We start from the raw sequence: 20,420 nt of genomic DNA on the forward strand, positions 1-20,420 counted from the left end.
ACACACGCACACACACAGCCTTCCTAAACCAGAAGTCCTGGCTCGCTGCGTCAGTTGCATTTTCCCTTACCCGCTTCAGCCCTGTCCCTCCAGTTCCTCACATATTCTGTCCTAGTTTGGTGTGCATCACATATGTTCAACCAACCATGTGAGTCAGTGCTGTGACGTTCTGGGCCTCCATGTGTGCATGTTCAGTATGGCACATGATGCTCTCAGGTTGTAGGTGGAGGCCAATGAATCGGATTAGGTGCTGAATCAGAGTTGATGCTGCTGCTGAATCATAGCCAGCCCGATTTTTCCATGAAACAGTATCATTCACATCAATTCTGGAGGCAGGGCGTGGCTGGGACCACCTTTGCAACATGGGTCCACGCCCACATCTGAGTCACTCAGTTACACTTTATAGGGTTGCCAGCTCGTGATTTGGTTTTTGCTGCTGTACCCCTGAAAAGCAGTTTTGTTTGCAGGCATTCACAGGAGCCAAACCCTTCTCTGTGTGCTGTGAAAACCTCACTAGGTGATTTCTGCAGAAAAAAACTGTTCTTAAAGGCACAAGATCTAGCCAGGACATTTTGGGAACTCCATTGGCAAGATTCTCCCCCTCCTTCCCAATATCTTTTTATCATTTAAGTCAAGAGCCAGTGTGGTGTAGTGGTTAAGGGGTTGGACTACGACCTGGGAGACCAGAGTTCGAATCCCCACACAGCCATGAAGCTCACTGGGTGACCTTGGGCCAGTCACTGCCTCTCAGCCTCATGAAAACCCTATTCATAGGGTCACCATAAGTCGGAATTGACTTGAAGGCAGTACATTTACATTTTTTCTAGCAGCTTCAGAATGAGCAGGGGTCAGATGAGGAGAGACAGAGGAGAAGAGATTGTTTAACCCTAGCTGTTTGTCTGCTCAGAAAGCAATCTCAGGTGTTTTTCTCTCCAAGACAGAAAAGATACACACTCCTGTATATTTTTTTCTCTAGGGGAGCAAAGTAGCGGGGGGGGGGAGGATTTCAGCAGATAAATGATTGGGAAGGTAAGGAGTAAGCAGACCCCCCCCACAAACCTCAAAAGAAAATGCCATTTGTCTAATAGGCATCCACATCTGGTAAAAGAGAGCCCTTGAGGAAACTCAAAACAGGAACTACACCTAATTTGGAGCTCCACCCTAATTAGTAGTAAAGCATGAGGTTCTCATCATAGTGAGAAACAAATCCTTCCTTCCTATGGAAGGGATGGGCAGTTGCTAAGGGGCCTTCAAGCAGTGCCCCTATCTCACCCTTCCCCAACCTGGTGCCCTCCAGACTCCAACTCCCACCAGCTCCATTCAGTATGGGCAATGCTCAAGGATGCTGGAAGCTGTAGTCAAGTTGGTTTGGCCTTATAATTAATATTATAGGGGCAATAGACACTCATGGGCAATTGGCCCAGGAAGAAGCCTTTTGTTTCAAGCACCTAGAATGTACCATCCTGCCAGGGTGGGTTCAATCCAGAGCAACAAGTAGGAGAAGGTGCTTAACCCTATCTCTACCATTGAATTTCCTCAGAAATAGCTCTCCCAAAATGCCCCCCACATCGCCCCCAGAAAGGAAAAGGTATATATTTCTATATCTTTTCCTTTGCATTGATAATATCAACTAGGTGGCAACAATTTTCAGCAGATAAATGGCGTGAGGGGAAAGAGTTAAACACCCCACCCCTCTCCACCCACAATTTGTTTGCTCGCATGGCTGCTTTTCATTTCAAGAAAATGGGCAGAAGTTCTACTGAACTCTAGTGGTTAAAAGGTGTTGGACTATGACCTGGGAGACCAGGGTTCGAATCCCCACGTAGCCATGAAGCTCACTGGGTGACCTTGGGCCAGTCACTGCCTCTCAGCCTCATGAAAACCCTATTCATAGGGTCACCATAAGTTGGAATCGACTTGAAGTCAGTACATACACATACAACATTTAGTCCTGTCCACAGAAATTTCCAGAAAAAATGTTTTTTAAAAAAATATTATGAGTATTATAATTGTGATGTGTTTATATAATAATAAACAATCATACCAACTATACCAAGGGTTGATGATTTTACATATCTATATAGCCATCTTTCAGCCCTAATAAAGGCGGCTTATATGAAAAGTGGGGGAGACAACAGTTTAAACAATGGATTTTTTTTTTAAAAGAGCATTAAAAATAAAGAAGAGCAGTTGAAAACCTCCCATCTCAAATTATAAACCATTAAAAGCTAAGCAAACTGTGTTTTTGCTGCCCACCTAAGTTTGTTTTGTAATATATATATTTAACAGTTGATTTTTGTTAAATACAGTATTGTAAATGTTTTAGGTTAACTTGTTTTCAACTCTGACTTTTATTGATAATTTTAATGTATATTTCATTTTATGTAAACTGATTAGAGCGTTTTTTATAATTAATGCAGCATGCAAATTCCATTTCTATATATGTCTCAGCAGCTGATGAAGGTGGAAGATGAAACATCTTGCCACAAAAATAAAATATCTGTTTACATATATATTATTTTAGCAATTAACAGAATCCTAAAAGGGATCCAGAGCAAGCTTGTGTAAAATGTTAAATATCAATAATCAGGGATGGGACCCAATCTAACCTCCTTAGGAAGGTTGTCACAGGTCACAGAAAAGGCCCTGCCCTATGTTCCCATCCACCAAACCTCTTTGGGGAGTGGGCCACACAAAAAAAAGATTATCTCAATCTAAGGGCAGGTTCATATGGCAGCAGGCAATCTTTCATGCTGATTAACATTGCCTGCCTGTTCATGTCGTTCTCTGTTCATGTCTAGCTCTCCGTTTATGGCCAGTTCTCCAGACTGAACACAGGAAGCTGCTTTATACCTAATCAAACCATTGGTCCATCTAGCTTAGTATTGTCTACACTGACTGGCAGCGGCTCTCCAGGGTTTCAGGCAGGAGTCTCTCCCAGCTCTACCTGGAGATGTCAGGGGTTGAACGTGGAACCACCTTCTGCATGCAAAGCAGATGTTCTACCACTGAGCTACGGCTCTTTCCCAAGATTGCTGCGTTCTGGTGTCTTTTAGCAGAAATATGGAGGATTTGTTTTTTGCAGCTGCAAATCTGTGATCAGAATTCCCCCCTTCCAAACTGAAGCAGGCCCCGACATGTCTCCCTTCCCCACAATACAACACCACTTTATGGAGAAAGTAGAACTCCTTATCCAGACATCCGTCCTTACTACAGTGTTTTCCATATCCTTTGCAAGAGTGGTGCTTTTTCCCGGTCCCGCTCACTGCTCAGACTTGCCTGTAATTACATGCCCTTGCCTTGAAGCCCTGGGCGAGCAGCTTCGGAAACTATCTCGCAACTGGATCTTCAAGTTCCCAACGGAGACGCCTCCCCAACAACCAGGCTCAAAGTGCTGAGGAAGGGAAGTGATGGGCCCTGAGCTGAAGAGGAAGCATGAAGGGGGGGGAACACACCTCTGGAAACGCATCAAGGCACTGAACAACAGAGCTTCAAGGAGGTGTGCCTCATTGAGGAGGCCGAGATGCCCCGCCTCACCTGTCTGCTCATATTTAATGTCTTAGCTTCATCTTTCAGACACTGACAGCAGCAGGACGCACCTAAGACAGGTGGGAAGAACTGGAACAAGGCCAGGACTTAGTGAGCAGAGCAATGGGCAGCCATCTCCCTCTTCGAGTAGCGGTCTTTCTAGTGGCATTGACAGTCTTCATGAAAGGTACGTGATGGGAGGCTCGTGTTCTTGACTGTAGTTGTCAATAGCTCTGGCAGGGTAGTAACTATTAACTGGCCCTTGGAACCCCATCGAATCTGGGATGAGCCTGGATTAACGACAATGTTGAGCACTCTGTAGAGTGGGGGGTCCTACGATGTTGAAATCAGGTTGGATCTCCCTGTTGGGATCTACATAAGAAGAGTCTGCTGGATCAGGGCAGACCAAGGGCCATCTAGGTCAGCATCCTGTTCTCACGGTGGCGAGCCAGATGCCCCAATGGGAAAGGCTGCAAGCAGGACCTGAGCGCAAGAGCAGTCTCCCCCACTTGTGATTCCTAGCAACTGGCATTCAGAGGCCTCCCACCAACAGTAAAGGGAGAACATAGCTATTGTGGCTAGTAGCCATCTGTGAAAAGAGTATCAGTTTCACCATAATTCTGAGCAGAGCTTGGAAAAGTTACTTTTTTGAACTACAACTCGCAACAGCCCAATCCAGTGGCCATGCTGGCTGGGGCTGATGGGAGTTGTAGTTCAAAAAAGTAACTTTTCCAAGCTCTGATTCTGAGGCACAGTTGCAGAGAACTGGAAAACAAGCATCTGGCCTGAAGAGAAAAATGATGTCCTCTCTGTCTTATGGAGGGTGAAGTTAAGGCGTGTGAATGTGTTTTGCCTACATATGTATTGTTGTATATGCATTATTTACATATGCCTAAATCCTAGTAGAAAGCAAAAGAAATCCTCTCAATTTAAGAAATCTTAGTTGATATCCTGATTTTTACTTGATCAGTTCATTGATTGATTAAATCTACAGAAATGAACATATGAGAAAAGTGCTCTAAAGAAAAAGCATACATTGTTTTCAAACAATGCACGCATGTGACACCAAAAGCATAAGGTTGCATTCAACTAAGTCCTACTTAGAGTAGACCCTTTGAAATTAATGTACTTACGTTAGTCACATCTATTCTGAGTAGCACTAATACTGGATACCACTTATTTGGAAAGGAATGCCTCCCATAATGTAGTAGAGTGCAGATCTGGAACTTTTTTCAAAGCAGGAAAGATGATGTCATCTGACAGAGCACCAGGGTGACCAAGAGACCCTTCTTGCTCTGGCAAGTGAATAAGGTGATAATGAGGCTTTCAAGTTCTGCTATTGTTTGTGATAGATGAGTACAGAGGTAGTCAGAGAACAAGGAAAATAATCCTGCAGAGGCCAGATGTTTTGTTTCTTTTTGATGGGGGTTCCTATGTCACACTAGCAATTTAAATGATAACATTTCTTTGCAATATTGTTTGCATTTGTAATGAAAAGCTAAATGCTTCATTTCAGTTGGCTGGAGATATTTTGTTAAAAACGAAGTGTGTTTTCCAGGTCAAGCCTATGCAGTCTTATTCTGAGGAACCTATGCATAGGAATGCAGTCATGCTGATTGTAATAAATTGGACACTGTGCTGAGGACTGCTGCGGCAACTGTGTGCGTGCATACATCTGTACACATACATATATCCACTGCTTTTTTTGTGTGCTGATACTCACAGCACTTTTGAGGGATATGTACCGACACCTCATTTTTTATGAAAAAAAAGCACTGCATATATCTATATCAATCTATCTATCATGGATCAACACAGCTGCCTGCATATTCTTTGGGGGCTGTAATGAAAATGAAGCAGCGTAATAACAATAACAATAACAATAACAATAACAATAATAATAATAACTCCTACACTTCAACATTTACCACTTCACCAATGAATGACTCTTATAAGATGGAGCTTGCCATCTGTAGTCGCATTAACACAATTTACTTGTTAAAATGAAAATATGCTGCCTGATGAATTGCGGTGCCGTGTCAGTCCATCAGAATGTTGATAATCTATTAATCTTACCATGCTACATGATAACTTGGACTCTTAATTATGACCCTGGCTTGGGTTTTTCTCCTTAAGTATGTTTACACAACCTTCCATACCTCATGAGGAAAGAGAAGCTGATGTGTGCTTATGTATGTTGCAGTGCAGTGGACATGGGAGTTTGACTGGGAAGACCAGGGCTCAAATTTCTCCTCAACCATTAACTTTGTTGTGTAACCCTAGGCCAGGGTGGAGGGAACCAGTCCCACCCTCTCTCTGACGTTGTTGGATTCTTAACCTTAACCAACATGGCCAATAGTCAGGGATGATGGGAGTTGGAGTCCAACAACATCTTCAGGGCCTCATCTTCCCAACCCCTACTTAAGAGAAATGAAAGAGCAGAAGGACAAAGCGAACAATGAGTTATGTGGCAGCTCAAAGGTCAACACATTTCTTGCGGCATTTGCAGGGAATCAAAGCACAGTAGCGGAAGTGACGTTCTGTCTTCAGATTCAAGCCACAGTAGCTGAACTGACATTCTGACACCCTGCCTTAGGCAAATCACAGTTTCCCTGCCTAACCTACCTCGCAGGATTGCTGTGAGGATTGTCTCATGTATACAACCATGAGCTCCTTAAAGGAAGAGAGGCATGTAAAGGTGGTAATTAAATGAATTTGACTGAGGATGTGCTATGGAGACTATTTGCCTAAATTTATTTATTTATTTATTACATTTCAATAATTTACTTTCCTCCAAGTAGCTCAAGGTGGGGTACATGGTTCTACTGTCCATGTTATCCTCACAACAACCCTGTGAGGTAGGTTAGGCTTGAGAGACTGTGACTGAGCTAAGGTCACCCAGCAAGCTTCATGGCTAATTAAGGATTTGAACCCTGGTCTCCCAGGTCAGAGCCCAACACTCCAACCACTACACCATGCTGGCTTTCCCATTTCTTTCCCATCCCATTGCAAAAGTCCCTCAGGGCTGGTTATAACTCCATCCTAGGATTTCATTTAATCCTCATTGCAGCCTTGGGAACCCTGAGAGGTGTGGTGAACGCAGAAAGCCACTGAGCAAGCACTGACTTGTTCCAGGGTATGGCCTGAAGGCACACAGGGCCACCACCATTCTGAAACTAAGCAGGTCTGGATCTAGTCAGGGCCTGGATGGGACACCACCTCAGAACAACATGTACGCACCTGGGGCTCCATGATAGAAGAAAGGGAGGGTATGACTGTAAGAAAGTAAAGCTTACTGTGGTGGACCTAACAGTCACAAAGGTGCTGGCCATCTGTAGAGTCCATCCATGTGTGAAGAGAATTTTACCACACATTTGAACCTGATCCAAAATCTAGAGGTGCAGGGACCTGGCAAAATCCGCCTCACCTCACAGGTAGACAGCAGAAGCGACTGATAACGGCCTCCCAACGTGGCTAAGGCATGCTCACCTCAGCAGAGCCAGCACAAGACATTGTGCCGCTTCAGTTGCCACCCCCATTCCTCCCCCATCAGTGCTGCCCCCCACTCTTCCTTCTCTCCCACTTTCTGCCTCACCCTTTTGCCATTGCATTAGATGGGTCAGCACTGGCTGGTCATCTCCCCCTCATGCAATGAGGCTAGGGCCATGGGAATCCTTCCTCAGAGTGAGGCCTTCTGGGAGAGTATCTGCGCCCCTGGCATGATTAGGTAGCATTTTCCCCAAAGTTTAAGGAGCGTTTATACCTGCTGCTGCAAACCACAGTGGCAGCACACAGACTCTCCTGCCCCGAATGCCTCACTCGGAGGAAGGATTCCCATGGCCCTAGCCTGAGGCAGGGAGGTGGAGAGCCTTGCCGGGTGGGTCGGTGGGTGGCTGCCAATGGCAACAGCAGCAGGGTCAGGAGAATGAGGCAAGCAAGCGGGAGGCCTGAAGGGGGGCACCAGTCCACCCCATCCCCACCTCTCACCTGAGACAGTTGTTGCAGGTTCTGTTATGAAAGGGGTGCCCTTGCCCCTCAGTAGCTTACAATGTGGTCATTTGTATTCAGTGGCTGGCCCACCTTTCAAGTTACGCCACCCATGGTCAAACTCGTTCCCTTTTGTCCCAAAATGAAAAGACCAGGTTCAAAGTAAATATGGAAGTCAATATTTAGGCCTGTGGCCTAGTCTACTTCAGCAGGGCTGTTTGTACCAAGGAAGTGTTGCCATAGACAGTGCTGGCTCCAGGTTTGTTTGGTTTTTTTGGGGGGGGGCTTCTGCAAGTAACCTTCAATGTCCCCCAGTCTCTTGGTGATCCAAGATTGGCCAATATTGCCAGCTGCTCAAGGGCCATCGCTCAAGGGGAAGGGCTGCAGGTCAGTGGTAGAGCACCCACTTTGTCTGCCAAAAATCCCAGGTTCAATCCCGAATGGCAACTCCGGCCAGGGATGGGAGAGACACCTGCCTGACACCCTGGAGAGCCAGTATGTGTCCCTATGTTCCTTTGCCTCCTCATTCCTACAAACTCTGGCTTGCCAAGCAAAGCCAGCAGGCAGCTGCAACGGCTTCTTTTCCTCCTCCCCACCTCCCCTGTAGTTTGCCTGCGCATCCTCTCTGGGCCAGAGGGAGAGGGAGGTGAACAAGCAGGTTGCAATGGTGGAAAGAAGGAACAAGTCCAGGGGGCTTCTTCTCAGAGGGCCTCCTGTGGAGATGGCCCTCAGCAGGCGCCCGATCATACGGAATCTCAACAAATGACACGTTACCATGAAACATGCTTACCTATGTGGGATGCTCTTCCTGGGAGTTGTTCGCCTGGCATCTGATGAGTTTCAGGCGCCAGTGTAATCGTTTTTTATTGGCTCAGGCTGCTGTTTCAGGTTTATTGTCAGGGACTGTGTTTTACTGATGCTAATTGTTTCTTGTCATTCAGGTTTTCTACATAATTTTAAGAAAGAAAGAAAGCCTTGGTGGCTCGTTTTGTATGTGCGTGTGTTTTGCTCAGAGTAGACCCACTGAAATCAATAGACCTAGCGTAGTCATGTTTTTAATTTAAATGGGTCTAAGGACGGAAGGATCTGCCCATTTCAGTACTCTCGGTTTCTCATTTTTCCAATCTGTAAATCCTGAAAATTCTCCAGCATTTTCGTGAGAATTTCTCCTACTAAACACATTTTTGTATGCAGCTTTAACTAATGCACAGGTCTTTGCAAGCAATTTCTCCTAATGGAATGCATTGTTGTGTATTTTATTTTCCTGAATGTATTCATTTTTATGCACACTTTCCTGTATTATATGCATTTTGCAAGCAACGCTTAGCTGGAGAACTGCACTGCAAAATTTGGTAGAATGCGAATTTTGAAAGATGGCTGTGTTTCAGTTCGCATCTTATTTCAGAATGTGCAAACTTGATACATTCGGCTTTAAACACGAACTGGATCGAATTTCTCTCCCATCCTTAGCCTACTTGGAGTAGGAACAGCATTAGATACTGAGGGCCACATCCCCTTCTCGGCAACCTTCCAGGAGCCGCATTGCCAGTGGTGGGGAGGGCCAGAAATGACAGTGGGTGGAGCAACAAATTCGATGTTTCTCTTTGTATGGTGGGCTAGTTTCTTCACATACTAGCGCGCCCCTCTCTATCCTCCATCCAGGCAAGGAAGAAGCAACACATTTGAGCCAGGCAAAAGCACTCAAGGAGGATGCAAAGCCAGGCCAGTGAGGGGTGTGGCCTGGGGAGAGGGGGTGTGGCCTGGGGGGAGGCCCAAAGGTCAGATAGAGAGGCCTGGAGAGTCACATATTGTGTTTGCTGACCGTTTTTGGAATCTGGCCTTTTAAAGAAGGGCTACTCCACAGTTCATAAACTTCCAGAAGGCATGGGATTTTGAGGGGAACCGAGGTTGCCGTGGAGCTTGAGATGGAGAGCTTTGCAGCTAAGCCCTAGGGCGCTCTCACAGCTGGGAGCATCTCTATTAATATTAGCCTCACCCTTGGGTGGGGTCATCTCAGAGCCAGAGCAGACGCTGCCCTGCAGGAATGGGGGTGGTGGTAAGATATGACGGGGGGGAGAGCTGAGAGAAGGGACTGAGTGAGGATGGGGGGACTGTAACACAGACAGGATTGATTGTCATGCATGGTTGGGAGATGTAGGAGTGGGCAAAGATGAGACTGAAGAAGGGGACACGAGCACAGGAAACAATGAAGCACAAAGTGAAATGAGACTAAAAACACTCCAATGTTGGGTTGAGGAAGTGTGTGCATGCAAAGGCAGCACAACGGCACTCTTTGCAGGCCTAAGCATGTACCTGACCTGACTGACATCTGGCTCCACCCATGATGTGGAACAGAGATCTTCCCTTGCTCAGCTGCACATTCTGTGCCTGGTGGCAGCGACCTGTCCTGAGAAAGCCTCAGTCCACCCTTGTTGTGGAGTCCACAAAGGACATGTATCTACAGCACAGGTTTGATCTGTTTATTAGTCACCCTTTTCCCAGGTAATTATGGGAACTGTAGCTGTGAGAGAAGTCTTAGGTCAGATGGCCAACCCGGTGACCTCCAGATGTGCTTGGAGTCCAGTTCCCATTGGCCCCAGCCAGCACACCCAGTAGTCAAGGATAATGGGTATTATAGTCTAAAACATCTGGAGGACATTGGCTACCCCTGGGGTAGGGAATCACCAACAGAGAATTCTCAGCATGGTTGCATGGGGCCAAGTTCCTACCTTAGAGAGAAAAATGAAGGTCAATTCAGCTGCGAGTTTGTAAACACAGAGAGCTGTAAAGCAGAAAAAAGTCCAAATCTCTGTTTATTTCTTTTTTTATATTTTCAACTCTCCACTGAGACAAAAACCAGATCCCAGAGGTAGCTCGTGGGAATGTAAGAAAAGAATGCAAAGTTATAGAAGAAATAATATAAACAGTACAATTTATTATACTCTGGGTTTGGGGTTTGGTTTTTTTTTTGTAGTTTTATTGTATCGGTGAGTATAGGTTGCATTCAAATAAGTCCTATTTAGGGTAGACACATTGAAATGGATGAAGGTAAGTTATGTCCATTAACTTCAGTGGGTCTACTCTGAGAATAACAGCCTGTTTGTAAACGGCCCTGACCTCACCATAAGGTGGTATAGAAAAATTATTATTATTATTATTATACAAATAAGATGAAGCAAACAAAAGTGAAATCCTATGCATGTCTACTCAGAAGTCAGTCCCACTGAGTTCAGTGGGCTTACCCCTGGATCATTGTGGACAGCAGTAAAAGGGAACATGTAGCCTTTCCGGATACTATAAGGTCTTTAAATGTACCTGAAAATCTTGCCAGATGAGAGCCATTATTAGAACCACTCTGTTCAGATGGGCATTCTTTTCAGAGTTCCCCATTGTCCATATGTATGGTGAGCCTCCCTATTGCATCACAGACAGGGCTAGTGCCAAAGGGCAGCCAGGTTGGGCCTTGACAAGGGCCCCTGCGGCCCCTCATTAGGGTGGGAGAGTAGCACTCCCCTTCCGTGATCCGCAGCAGGGTTCCTGCCCTGGATCACAGGGAGGAAGCTTCCAGGCCGGCCACCCATTCGCTCGCGCCACCTACCTCTCTCCTGTCTTTGCTGCTGCGCGCGCAGGGCTGCCATCAACCAAGATGGCGGCGGAGGCTTCTTTAAGGGGCTAATGCCCCTACCGCCATCTTGATTGATGGCAGGCATTTCTTGAATTTCCTCAATGTTTTCCTTGGACAGCTCACTTCTGTCCCAGAGCAGAGGTGGTGGTGGATAGCATCAAAGAAACTTAAGTTGTTCCCTCTCCAGACAATTGAATGGTCACTCTATAGCAGCTTTACCCAATGTGGTGCCCTCCAGATGTTTGGGACTACAGCTCCCATCAGCCCCAGCCAGGTAGCACTCTTCAGATATTTTGGTCATGCTGCCTGAGAAACTGAGAGAAACTGAAACTGACGTATTTGCCCATCCATAGCTACTGTTGGTAGGTTCTACCCACCTGCTGTTACCACAGATGCATTGGGGTGCTCCTTGATGGTGGGGCTTCCCCACCAGTGCCGAAGCTAGGCTGGAATGGGTGGAGGGACACTTCTACTCCATCCAAGCCTCCCGCAACATGAGTTGCTTTCTTCTTCTAAAGCAGGTGTGGGAAACCTTTGGCCCTCCAGATGTTCCTGAGCTATAGCTCCCATCATCCCTGGCCATTGGCCATCCTGGCTGGGGCTGATGGGGGATGTAATTCAGCAACATCTGGAGGGCCAAAGGTTCCCTGCACCTTTTCTAAAGGCCAGGGTTTAGCTCAATTGATAAAGAGGATCCCCCCTTTTTATTATACAAAAGTAATAAACAACATTGCTGAAGCACCTTGGACAGCTCCTTGAAAGTTGGACTGAAACCTGGAGTGGATTTCACTGTCCCCGTGACATGGAGCCACCAGCCACCACTGCATTGTACAGTTATCAGTTTCAAGTCTTCTTCCAGAGTCTGCCTTACATTATTTCCCAAGAGAACACCATTTTTGTTGTGTTTTTTTAGTACTTGGTTTTCATAGCTAGGTAGATATCTAGGATTGCTTGCTAAAACTCCTTTGTAACTGGACAAGTCCAGAACATACGAAAGGTGCCAGCGTTAGGGGTTTGACACCTTCAACACCAGCCATTTTGCAAATTATGAAATATGTTTTAATAGTGTGGAAAACTGATACCAGTGGGACTGGAGTTGAAAAGATTCCTCTGTAAAAATAAATAAATAAATGTAATATAAAACTGTTGGATCAATCACATTTGTTGGGTTTTTGTTGTTGTTGCGGCATTATCCCACAGCCATCTCTATCATCAAAAATAGTTTCATCATAATCCATTTCCAATTTGTGCTTGACATTTAATTTCTTATCCATTGGTAAAATCCAATAACACCATTTCCTTACTAATCCTTTAGGAGACATGTATGAGTTCTGCCAAAGGCATATCTTAAATCCACATTTTTCTTGTGTCTCTCTCCACCCCACCCCACTCCTCACCCTCATTGTCCTATACAGATGCTCTGGCACTGGAGTGCCACAGCTGCCTTGACCAGGGCGATGGTAGCTGCAGTCCTCAGAATATGAAGAAACTGAAGTGTCCAACATCTACCCATGTCTGCGTAGAAACCGTGGCAGCTGTGGAATGGAGTGAGTAGGCAGCTTGCCATCTTAAATTTCTGAACTGGGGATGCGGAAAGCTATGTGGCCCTCCAGCTGTTGTTGGACTCCAGCTTTGATCAGCCCCACCAGCATAGCCAATAGTCAGGGGTGAGAGGAACTGTAGCCCAGCCACATCTGGAGGGCCGCAGGCTCCCCATCCCTGTTTGCAAAAGGAGAGTTCTGCACTCTGATCCCTGTCCCCTGCTCCCAGATGGGAAGGAGGCGCTGGTTGCAATTCCTCAGTGCTAAGGCAAAGGCAGTCTGTACGTGCTCAAAAGAAAGGAGCTATTTCACATCTCCCGTGGAGGAGCCCTTGCAGTGAAATTAGGTTCTGTGCTACTAAGTACTGGCTCAGATGAAGCCGTGATGGAAAGCCCAAGATTGCAACGTTTTGCCCTTGGTTCTCTTTTTCTGTAAATTGGGTCTCTAGGACTTTCACGCAACATGTAATTAAAGCTGAGATGGGGAACCTCAGGCCACTGGGGGACAAATGCGGCCCTCCAGTCCTTTCTATGTGGCCCTCTGGACTCTTCCAACTGGGCAACTTTTCAGGGGCAACATGCCAGTTGTGCGTGGTGCCATAGGCAAAAGTGGGCAGAGTGATGTATGCAAATTTTGCCTTTGTACAGTAGGTACTCCCTCCCACACACCCCTCCCCATCCTCCACGCGGGCAAGCAAGAAGCATTATCAGAGTTCAAGGAGACATTTCAGCCATGCAAAAACACTCAAGGAGGGCGGGAAGCAGGGTCAGCGGGGTGTTGCTGGGGAATGCTCTAAGGGTAAGAAAGAGAAGCTAAGAGGGCAGCATTTGGCCCCCAATCTCACTGCCAAGACCCACTCCCATCCACCTACGCTGCAGCACCACTGGTGTTAAGAGGGCAGCTCGGCAGCTCTGCTCCACTACGCTGGCTGCTGCTGAGTCCAGTGGCATCTGGAAGGCCACAGGTTGTCCACCTCTGAAGAAAGGGAAAAGCTCCATATCTCTTGAAATGTCTAGTTCAGTCCCAAGATTAAATAGGGATGTAAGAAGGCATTGTTTCCATTCCGCCAAGCATTTGTCACATGTATCGCTGTTTCCATTCTGCTGCAGTTCCGTTCCGCTTGCATTACATTGTCACTATTTTATTCCATTCACTTCAATGCAAAGGAAACACAGGGCAATTGAGGGGTGAGTGTAATTAATTAATTACTATCTACGGACTGAAAGCAGCAGCAGCAGCAGCAAAAACCAATTGTATTTGCTGGATTGATTTCTGTTTCTGACATTGGACAAATATTTGGCCACTTCTGCTCCTGTTCCTGTTTTCATCAAGAATTTCTGCCATCCCTCTGAATAGATCGGCCTGTGGAAATGGCCTCTTTCTTATTTTCCCTGTGTAAACTCTGCTTGTCCCTTTTGCAGGTCATGGGAAGTTCTCAGTTGGTGAAAAGGGCTGTGGATTGGGCGTGCCAGGTACCAATGACAAAGCCGTAGAGATGCACGGCATCCTGGCCTTCTCTCAGCTGCATCAGTGCAACAGTAGCCTCTGCAACAGCAGACTGGACATCAAAACCTTGGAGCTGCAACCCATGGGTGAGAATCTGAGCCACAGGCAGGAATGAAGGTTCTCCTTTTACGAGCACAGGAGTTATGCCTCCCCTTACTGTTGGGATAGGTATCAAGATTCTCCTTGATTATCAAGGGCTAGGGATGTAAAAAGGCACCCTTTTCCATTCTGCCCTCTTTGTCACATGCAGCACTGTTTCCGTTCCGCCACAGTTAATCTTCCATCAAAAAATTCATCATTCATCTCACTGTCCACTGTGGCGAAATGATGTAATGTATGTAATTAATGGTATTAATTACATATATTATGTAAAGTACATTGCTGTGATGTTATGCCATCCCATTCATTTCAGTGCAAAGGGAGCACAATGCATATGGGAATTGTCTTTGAATCAATTACATAGCGTTTGTTGACTGAAAGCAATGACAGCAGTAAAAACTGGTTGCATTTGCTAGACTGATTTCTGTTCCAGACATGGGATGAATTAGCAAATTGTCATGGCTTCCCTTTGGCAACTTTGGAGGTTGTCTTTTTAAGAAACCGTCACCTTTAAATAATGTTGTCCATACTAGCACTCGTTGTTGTTGTTGCTTTAAAACATTGTTTGCTTCTAGATAACGAGAGTGCCAGGGTTCCAAATGGCGTGGAATGTTACAGTTGTGTCGGCGATGAGTGTTCACTAGACAACTCTACCATAGTCCAATGCTATGACTCTTTCCGGGGCTGTTTCCATGGAAATGTCACAATGAAAGCAGGTAAGACCTCTGCCAGGCATCTGAATTTGGCCAGTTTAGCTTCATGCACCCACATGGGCCTGGTGATATTTGGCAGGTCAAATGCTGGAATTTGTTACCTGTGAGCAAGACTGTGGTCACATTGGCACTATACATTTAAAGCATTATTATACCACTTTAAACAATCATGATTTTCCCCAAAGCATCCTGGGAACTGTAGTTTGTTATAGGTGTTGAGAGTTGTTGGGAGACACCCTATTCCCCTCACAAAGCTATGGTTCTCATAGTTCCCTGGGACCTCGCCTCAGTTGTTCACGCTCTGGTAACTTCTAGGCTGGACTACTGCAATGCGCTCTACGTTGGGCTGCCCTTGAAGATAGTTCGGAAACTACAGCTAGTCCAGAATGCAGCGGCCAGATTACTGACGCGGACCAGAAGGTCCGCTCATATAACACCTGTTCTGGCTCATCTGCACTGGCTTCCTATTTGTTTCCGGGCTAAATTCAAAGTGCTGGTTTTGACCTATAAAGCCCTACACGGCATGGGACCGCAATACCTGGCGGAACACCTCTCCCAATATGAACCTACCCGTACACTGCGCTCAACATCTAAGGCCCTCCTCCGGGTGCCATCCCATCGAGAAGCCCGGAGGGTTGTGACTAGAACTAGGGCCTTTTCGGTAGTGGCCCCCGAACTGTGGAATAGTCTCTCTGATGAGGTATGCCTGGCGCCGACGCTGCTATCCTTTCGGCGCCAGGTGAAAACCTTTTTATACTCCCAGGCATTTTAAAGTGTATTTTAAATTGTATTTTATAGTGTATTTTATCAGTATTTCATTATTGTTGTATCTTGACGTTGTTGGTTCTTTGTTATTTGTTTGTTTTGATTTTTTGATTTTGTTATACTTATTGTATTTATATATTGTGCTTGTTTTATCTCTTATGTACACCGCCCAGAGAGCCTTTTTGGCTTAGGGCGGTATATAAATTAAATAAAATAAATAAATAAATAAATAAATAAGAGGAATTGATGGTTAAACCAATCACAGGACAGAAGGGGCTTGTGTTTATGTTGATTGTGCTGGTTCAAGGGGTGTCGTGGACTGGAGCAGGGGAAGACATGAATATCACCTCTTGTTTGGTGCGGAGAGGAAACCTGGAGCCAGAGTGCCAGTCCTCATGATGCAATTGACATGCTGGGATATTGACTGGATGGATTTGGGTTGATTTCAGCATGTGCAAAGGGGACCGGTTTAACCTTTTCCTTTAATCTTTCCCAGGCAACTTCTCACTGACCAAGCCCATCAAGGGCTGTGTCCAGGATGAGGAATGTACCAAGGTCAGGAAAGGAAGCCTAGCCATCACTCTGATGGGTTCCTGTTGCTCTGGAAGCCTCTGCAATGTCGACCTCTCCAACAAAACTTACTTTGCTGCCAAGATTCCACCACCTGCACTCTTTCCTGCACAAGACACCAACACCACTGTGGCCACCAACACCAACACCACCACTTCTGCATACACTCACAATAGTGTGACGGCCCCTTCCACAGTAAGCAAGCCAATCCGTTCTATTGGTGTGACCCCATCACCACCTAGTCATCATGATGATGACCATGACCACGACCACGACCACGACCATGACCACAGTGATGAAGAAGTCATTCCAGTGAGAGATGGGGTCACCGTCACTTCTGTGAAAGTTGAAGAGAGACACAACCAACCATTTCAGAAGCCACATTCGGGTGCTGCAGACTTGGTGGGGTCCATCTTGCTGTCCTTGTTGCTGGCTGGGTTGCTCCTTTGAAGGGAAATCAAGGAAATGAAAATGGTATTCAACCTCCTTCCTTCCCCCTCACTATTTCAGTCCCATCCAAATGCATTCTGCTAACATATTTTGATATGACTTTTCTCACTTGGATTAGGCTTTGGCCTACAAAAGTTAGGAATTTTGTTTTGAAACCCCCAGTTTTGCTGTTCATGTGAGAAATGCCCTTGCCATGACATATTTTGCTTATTGGAAAACACACTCTCATTTGTGCACTTTTTGACTCGTTTTCCTGACCACCATCTTGTAGCATGTGGCAAGGGGTGGCTAGAATCTGCTGCCATTTTACAAGTCAAAGATCTGTGTTATGTTTCTGTGCAGCAAAAGTCAGTTCTGCTCTTACGAAGCAAAGTCAAGTTCCTTTTGCGTGCAAGCCTTTTTGTGGGCTTATGGCATCACCTTTGGTACCAATACAATGGCAACCATTTTGTATCCACCTTTCTAGATGGTGTTTACTTTGGGTCATTCTTGGTAGAGCCACATCGCCACATAGGTTTTCTCTTGTTGCTGGGGTGCATTGCTCTCACCTACCCTCTGCCTGCATCAGTCTACAACTTAAGATAGTTTTTCAGAGGGCTGTATTATTTAATATAGGGTTTGGGGCTTTTGGGGACTGACAGAGGACTACTAAGCTGGCCTCCAATGACCAGACATATATAAGGGCAGAGATACACTTGGATAGCTTTAAAAGAGGATTAGACAAATACATGAAGGAGAAGACTATCCATGGTACACGCCACCATGGCTATGTTCTACCTCTGGTTTCACAGGCAGTATGCTTCTGGATTAGGGATGGGGAATAAATCTGAAGCCAAATTTATCAAATGTGCACATTCCAAAACAATATGAGAACTGAAACACAGCCATCCTTTCAAATTTGCACTTATCCGAATTTTGCAATGTAGTTCTCCGACCAAGCAATATTTACAAAACTGCATATATTAGGGGATAGTGTGCACAAAATGATTATATTGGTGAAAACAACAACACAAAAATGCATTATATTAGGATAAATTGCTTGCAAAAATGTGTACATTAGCCAAAACGGCATACAAAAATGTATTTGTTAGGAGAAATTTGCACTTGAATGAATTTTCATGAGGTTTTTTTTAAAAAAAAGCACAAATTGCTGCAGAAATGTGGAGAACCGAATTTAAGATTAGAAAAAGGAGAAATTGGGAGAACTGAAATTCACAGATCATTCCATCCCTACTCTGGATACCAGTTACTGGGTATCATAAATGGGGAGGGCGTTATTGCACTCAGGTCCTGCTTGATGCTTCCCACAGGCATATGGTTGGCCACTGTGTGAATCAGGTGCTAGGTTAGATGGGATTTTGCCCTGATTCAGCAGACTCTTCTTGTCTTCTTGTGTTCAACAACTGGCATGCTACAGATACTACAGAAATAATTCATACTAGTAGTAATAACGTAGACCAAAGAACGGCTGTTGCCATTTCCTTTCCCTCCCAATATTTTATCTTTCCAGCATTTGACAGAGGTCAGAAAAAAGATGCACTTATTTTTGAGTTAACGACAACAACTCAAAGCTATGAAAACAGCTGTACAAGAAACTAGCTGTTTTTATGGGAACTAGGGACTTAGCTCCTATCAAAACATTTTTGAAACACTGGATTTCAAAACATGCCTGCAATCCAGGATGTGGGGATGGGGGCGGGGGCGCATTTAGAGCTGAAACAATAGATAAATAAATTGTCAGATTCTGAAACTAGGCGTGTTTTTCCAAGTTTAGGGTTTGCTCCTGAAATTTGACATGTGAGTTCATGAATCAAAATGTTAAATTCATTGAGTTCAGCTTTTCACCTGGTGAAGGGGATCTTTCCTGACTGGCTCAATTAATGAATGAAGTTAATTTAAATTTTACAAAAGACTGTTACAAATATAGTGATTGCCGTTGTATAGAGTGCTGCTGCTGCTGTAGAATCTTCAGATACTGAAACTGAATATTAAACATTTGCACATCCACAGAATATTCACCATCAACACTAGCAGAGGGGAATTATGGTATGCTCTAGTCCAGTACTGAGGTTTAATTTAATATTGAGCCAATAAATACACCCTTAAGCCCAATCCAAGCTAGTGGAGAACCAAATCAATGGATTTGGGCAGCTATAGGTTACATTTGCAGAAAATCCACCTAAGTGATTCACCCTCTACCCCCTCCGCCACAAACACAGACATGCAGCTTCCCTTCATTTAGCAATCATCTCTGCAACAATGTTTGAGATTCACTACCATACAGAACACTTTCACATTATATTCTAATGGAATCCAAAATACACATGAGACTTCCAGCAGTTCTTGAAAATGTAGTCTTTGTCGTAGCTGTTAAGTCAGGGCTGGGGAACCTGTGGCCTTCCAGATGTTCTTGGACTTCAACTCCCATCAGCCTCAGCCAGCATGGGCAATGATAATTAAAGATGGGAGTTGTAGTCCAGCAACATCTGGAGACCCAACCCTTTCCCATCCCTGCTCTAAGGGGTGGGAAAGGTTGCTGCTTCCTTATCCCAAATGTAGAATGTCTTATGTTTTTGTGATTTTTAAAAATATTATATTGCAAGTGCTGCCCTGATTATGTATTTTGAAGGGTGGGCTATAAACCTAAATAGTAACTAAATAAATGCAGAGGACGCTGATAAAAGTTGGCAAACTGGGAGGAAGACAGGCCCACAGGGCCCATGGGGCACCAGAACGTTCTCTCGAGCAACATCAACAGAACAAAAGGGCAAGAGCTATGAGAGGAGGGCCATTTTGATGTTCTGCCATGAGCACCAAACAGGCCAGGCAAGACACACAAGATGGCTGCCGGGCTCCATTCCAAGGTGGTGGTGCTGATTTTATGTTTCAGGGATTTTGAGCAGAGGTGGAAAACCTATGGCTTCTGGGCTTCAGCTCCCATCAGCCCCAGCCAGCTTGGCCAATATTCAGGGATGATGGGAGTCAGAGTCCAGCAACACTGGAGGACTGGAGGTTCCCCATCCTTGCAGTTGAGTTTTTTTGTAAAGCCTTCAGAGGTTTAAAATCACATTCATAAGGTATTCTCGGCCCGCCTCTTTAAAGAAGGCCTTTCCCATCTAAGTGCGACATTGTGTTAGAGACGTAGTTTATTTGTACACTCTTGGACTACAGTTTTTTTAAAAAATGCTATTAGCAGGCCAATGGTCCCCCTTCTGGGGGGGCATATCTGCCACTCACTCAATCTCTCTGGTGTCCCCTGGCTGTGTAATACAGTCCTTCCTGAGCCCAGCTTCTATTGGAGCCCTCAAAGATCCAGAAGTTTAAATGTATATTCAACATGCCTTTGTGTTTTATATTATTGTAAATAGTTTTGGATTCAGCTCTTGTCAAGGTTGAAAATATCAAGGGAAACTTGAGTTGAAGAGGTGGTGCAAATAAAGATATTGCAGTTTGGCTAAAGAAAATCTGTTGTCTCTCCTTTATTTTGGAGAAAAGCTGGGTGACCTGCAAGGAAGGCCTGTGTGGGTCACAAGTTGCCCACATATGTCTTAAAAAGTGTTTTTAAACTATGATCTGGAGCAGGTATGAGGGACCATTGGCTCTCCAGATGTTGCCAACCTACAACTCCCATCATCC

The 20,420-nt window shown here is 45.3% G+C and overlaps 1 protein-coding gene across 1 annotated transcript; it reads left to right on the forward strand.

Annotated features, from left to right (window-relative positions):
* The first annotated feature begins 3,441 nt into the window (after positions 1–3,441).
* On the forward strand, positions 3,442–20,248 carry LOC133370611 (ly6/PLAUR domain-containing protein 3-like). Its single transcript, XM_061597174.1, has 5 exons — positions 3,442–3,715; positions 12,556–12,687; positions 14,103–14,273; positions 14,862–15,002; positions 16,261–20,248. The coding sequence occupies exons 1-5, from the start codon at positions 3,652–3,654 to the stop codon at positions 16,782–16,784; spliced, it is 1,032 nt and encodes a 343-aa protein (XP_061453158.1). The 5' UTR covers positions 3,442–3,651; the 3' UTR covers positions 16,785–20,248.
* Positions 20,249–20,420: the final 172 nt, after the last annotated feature.

The sequence above is a fragment of the Rhineura floridana genome, chromosome 15, assembly GCF_030035675.1.
Source record: "Rhineura floridana isolate rRhiFlo1 chromosome 15, rRhiFlo1.hap2, whole genome shotgun sequence".
Lineage (NCBI taxonomy): Eukaryota > Metazoa > Chordata > Lepidosauria > Squamata > Rhineuridae > Rhineura > Rhineura floridana.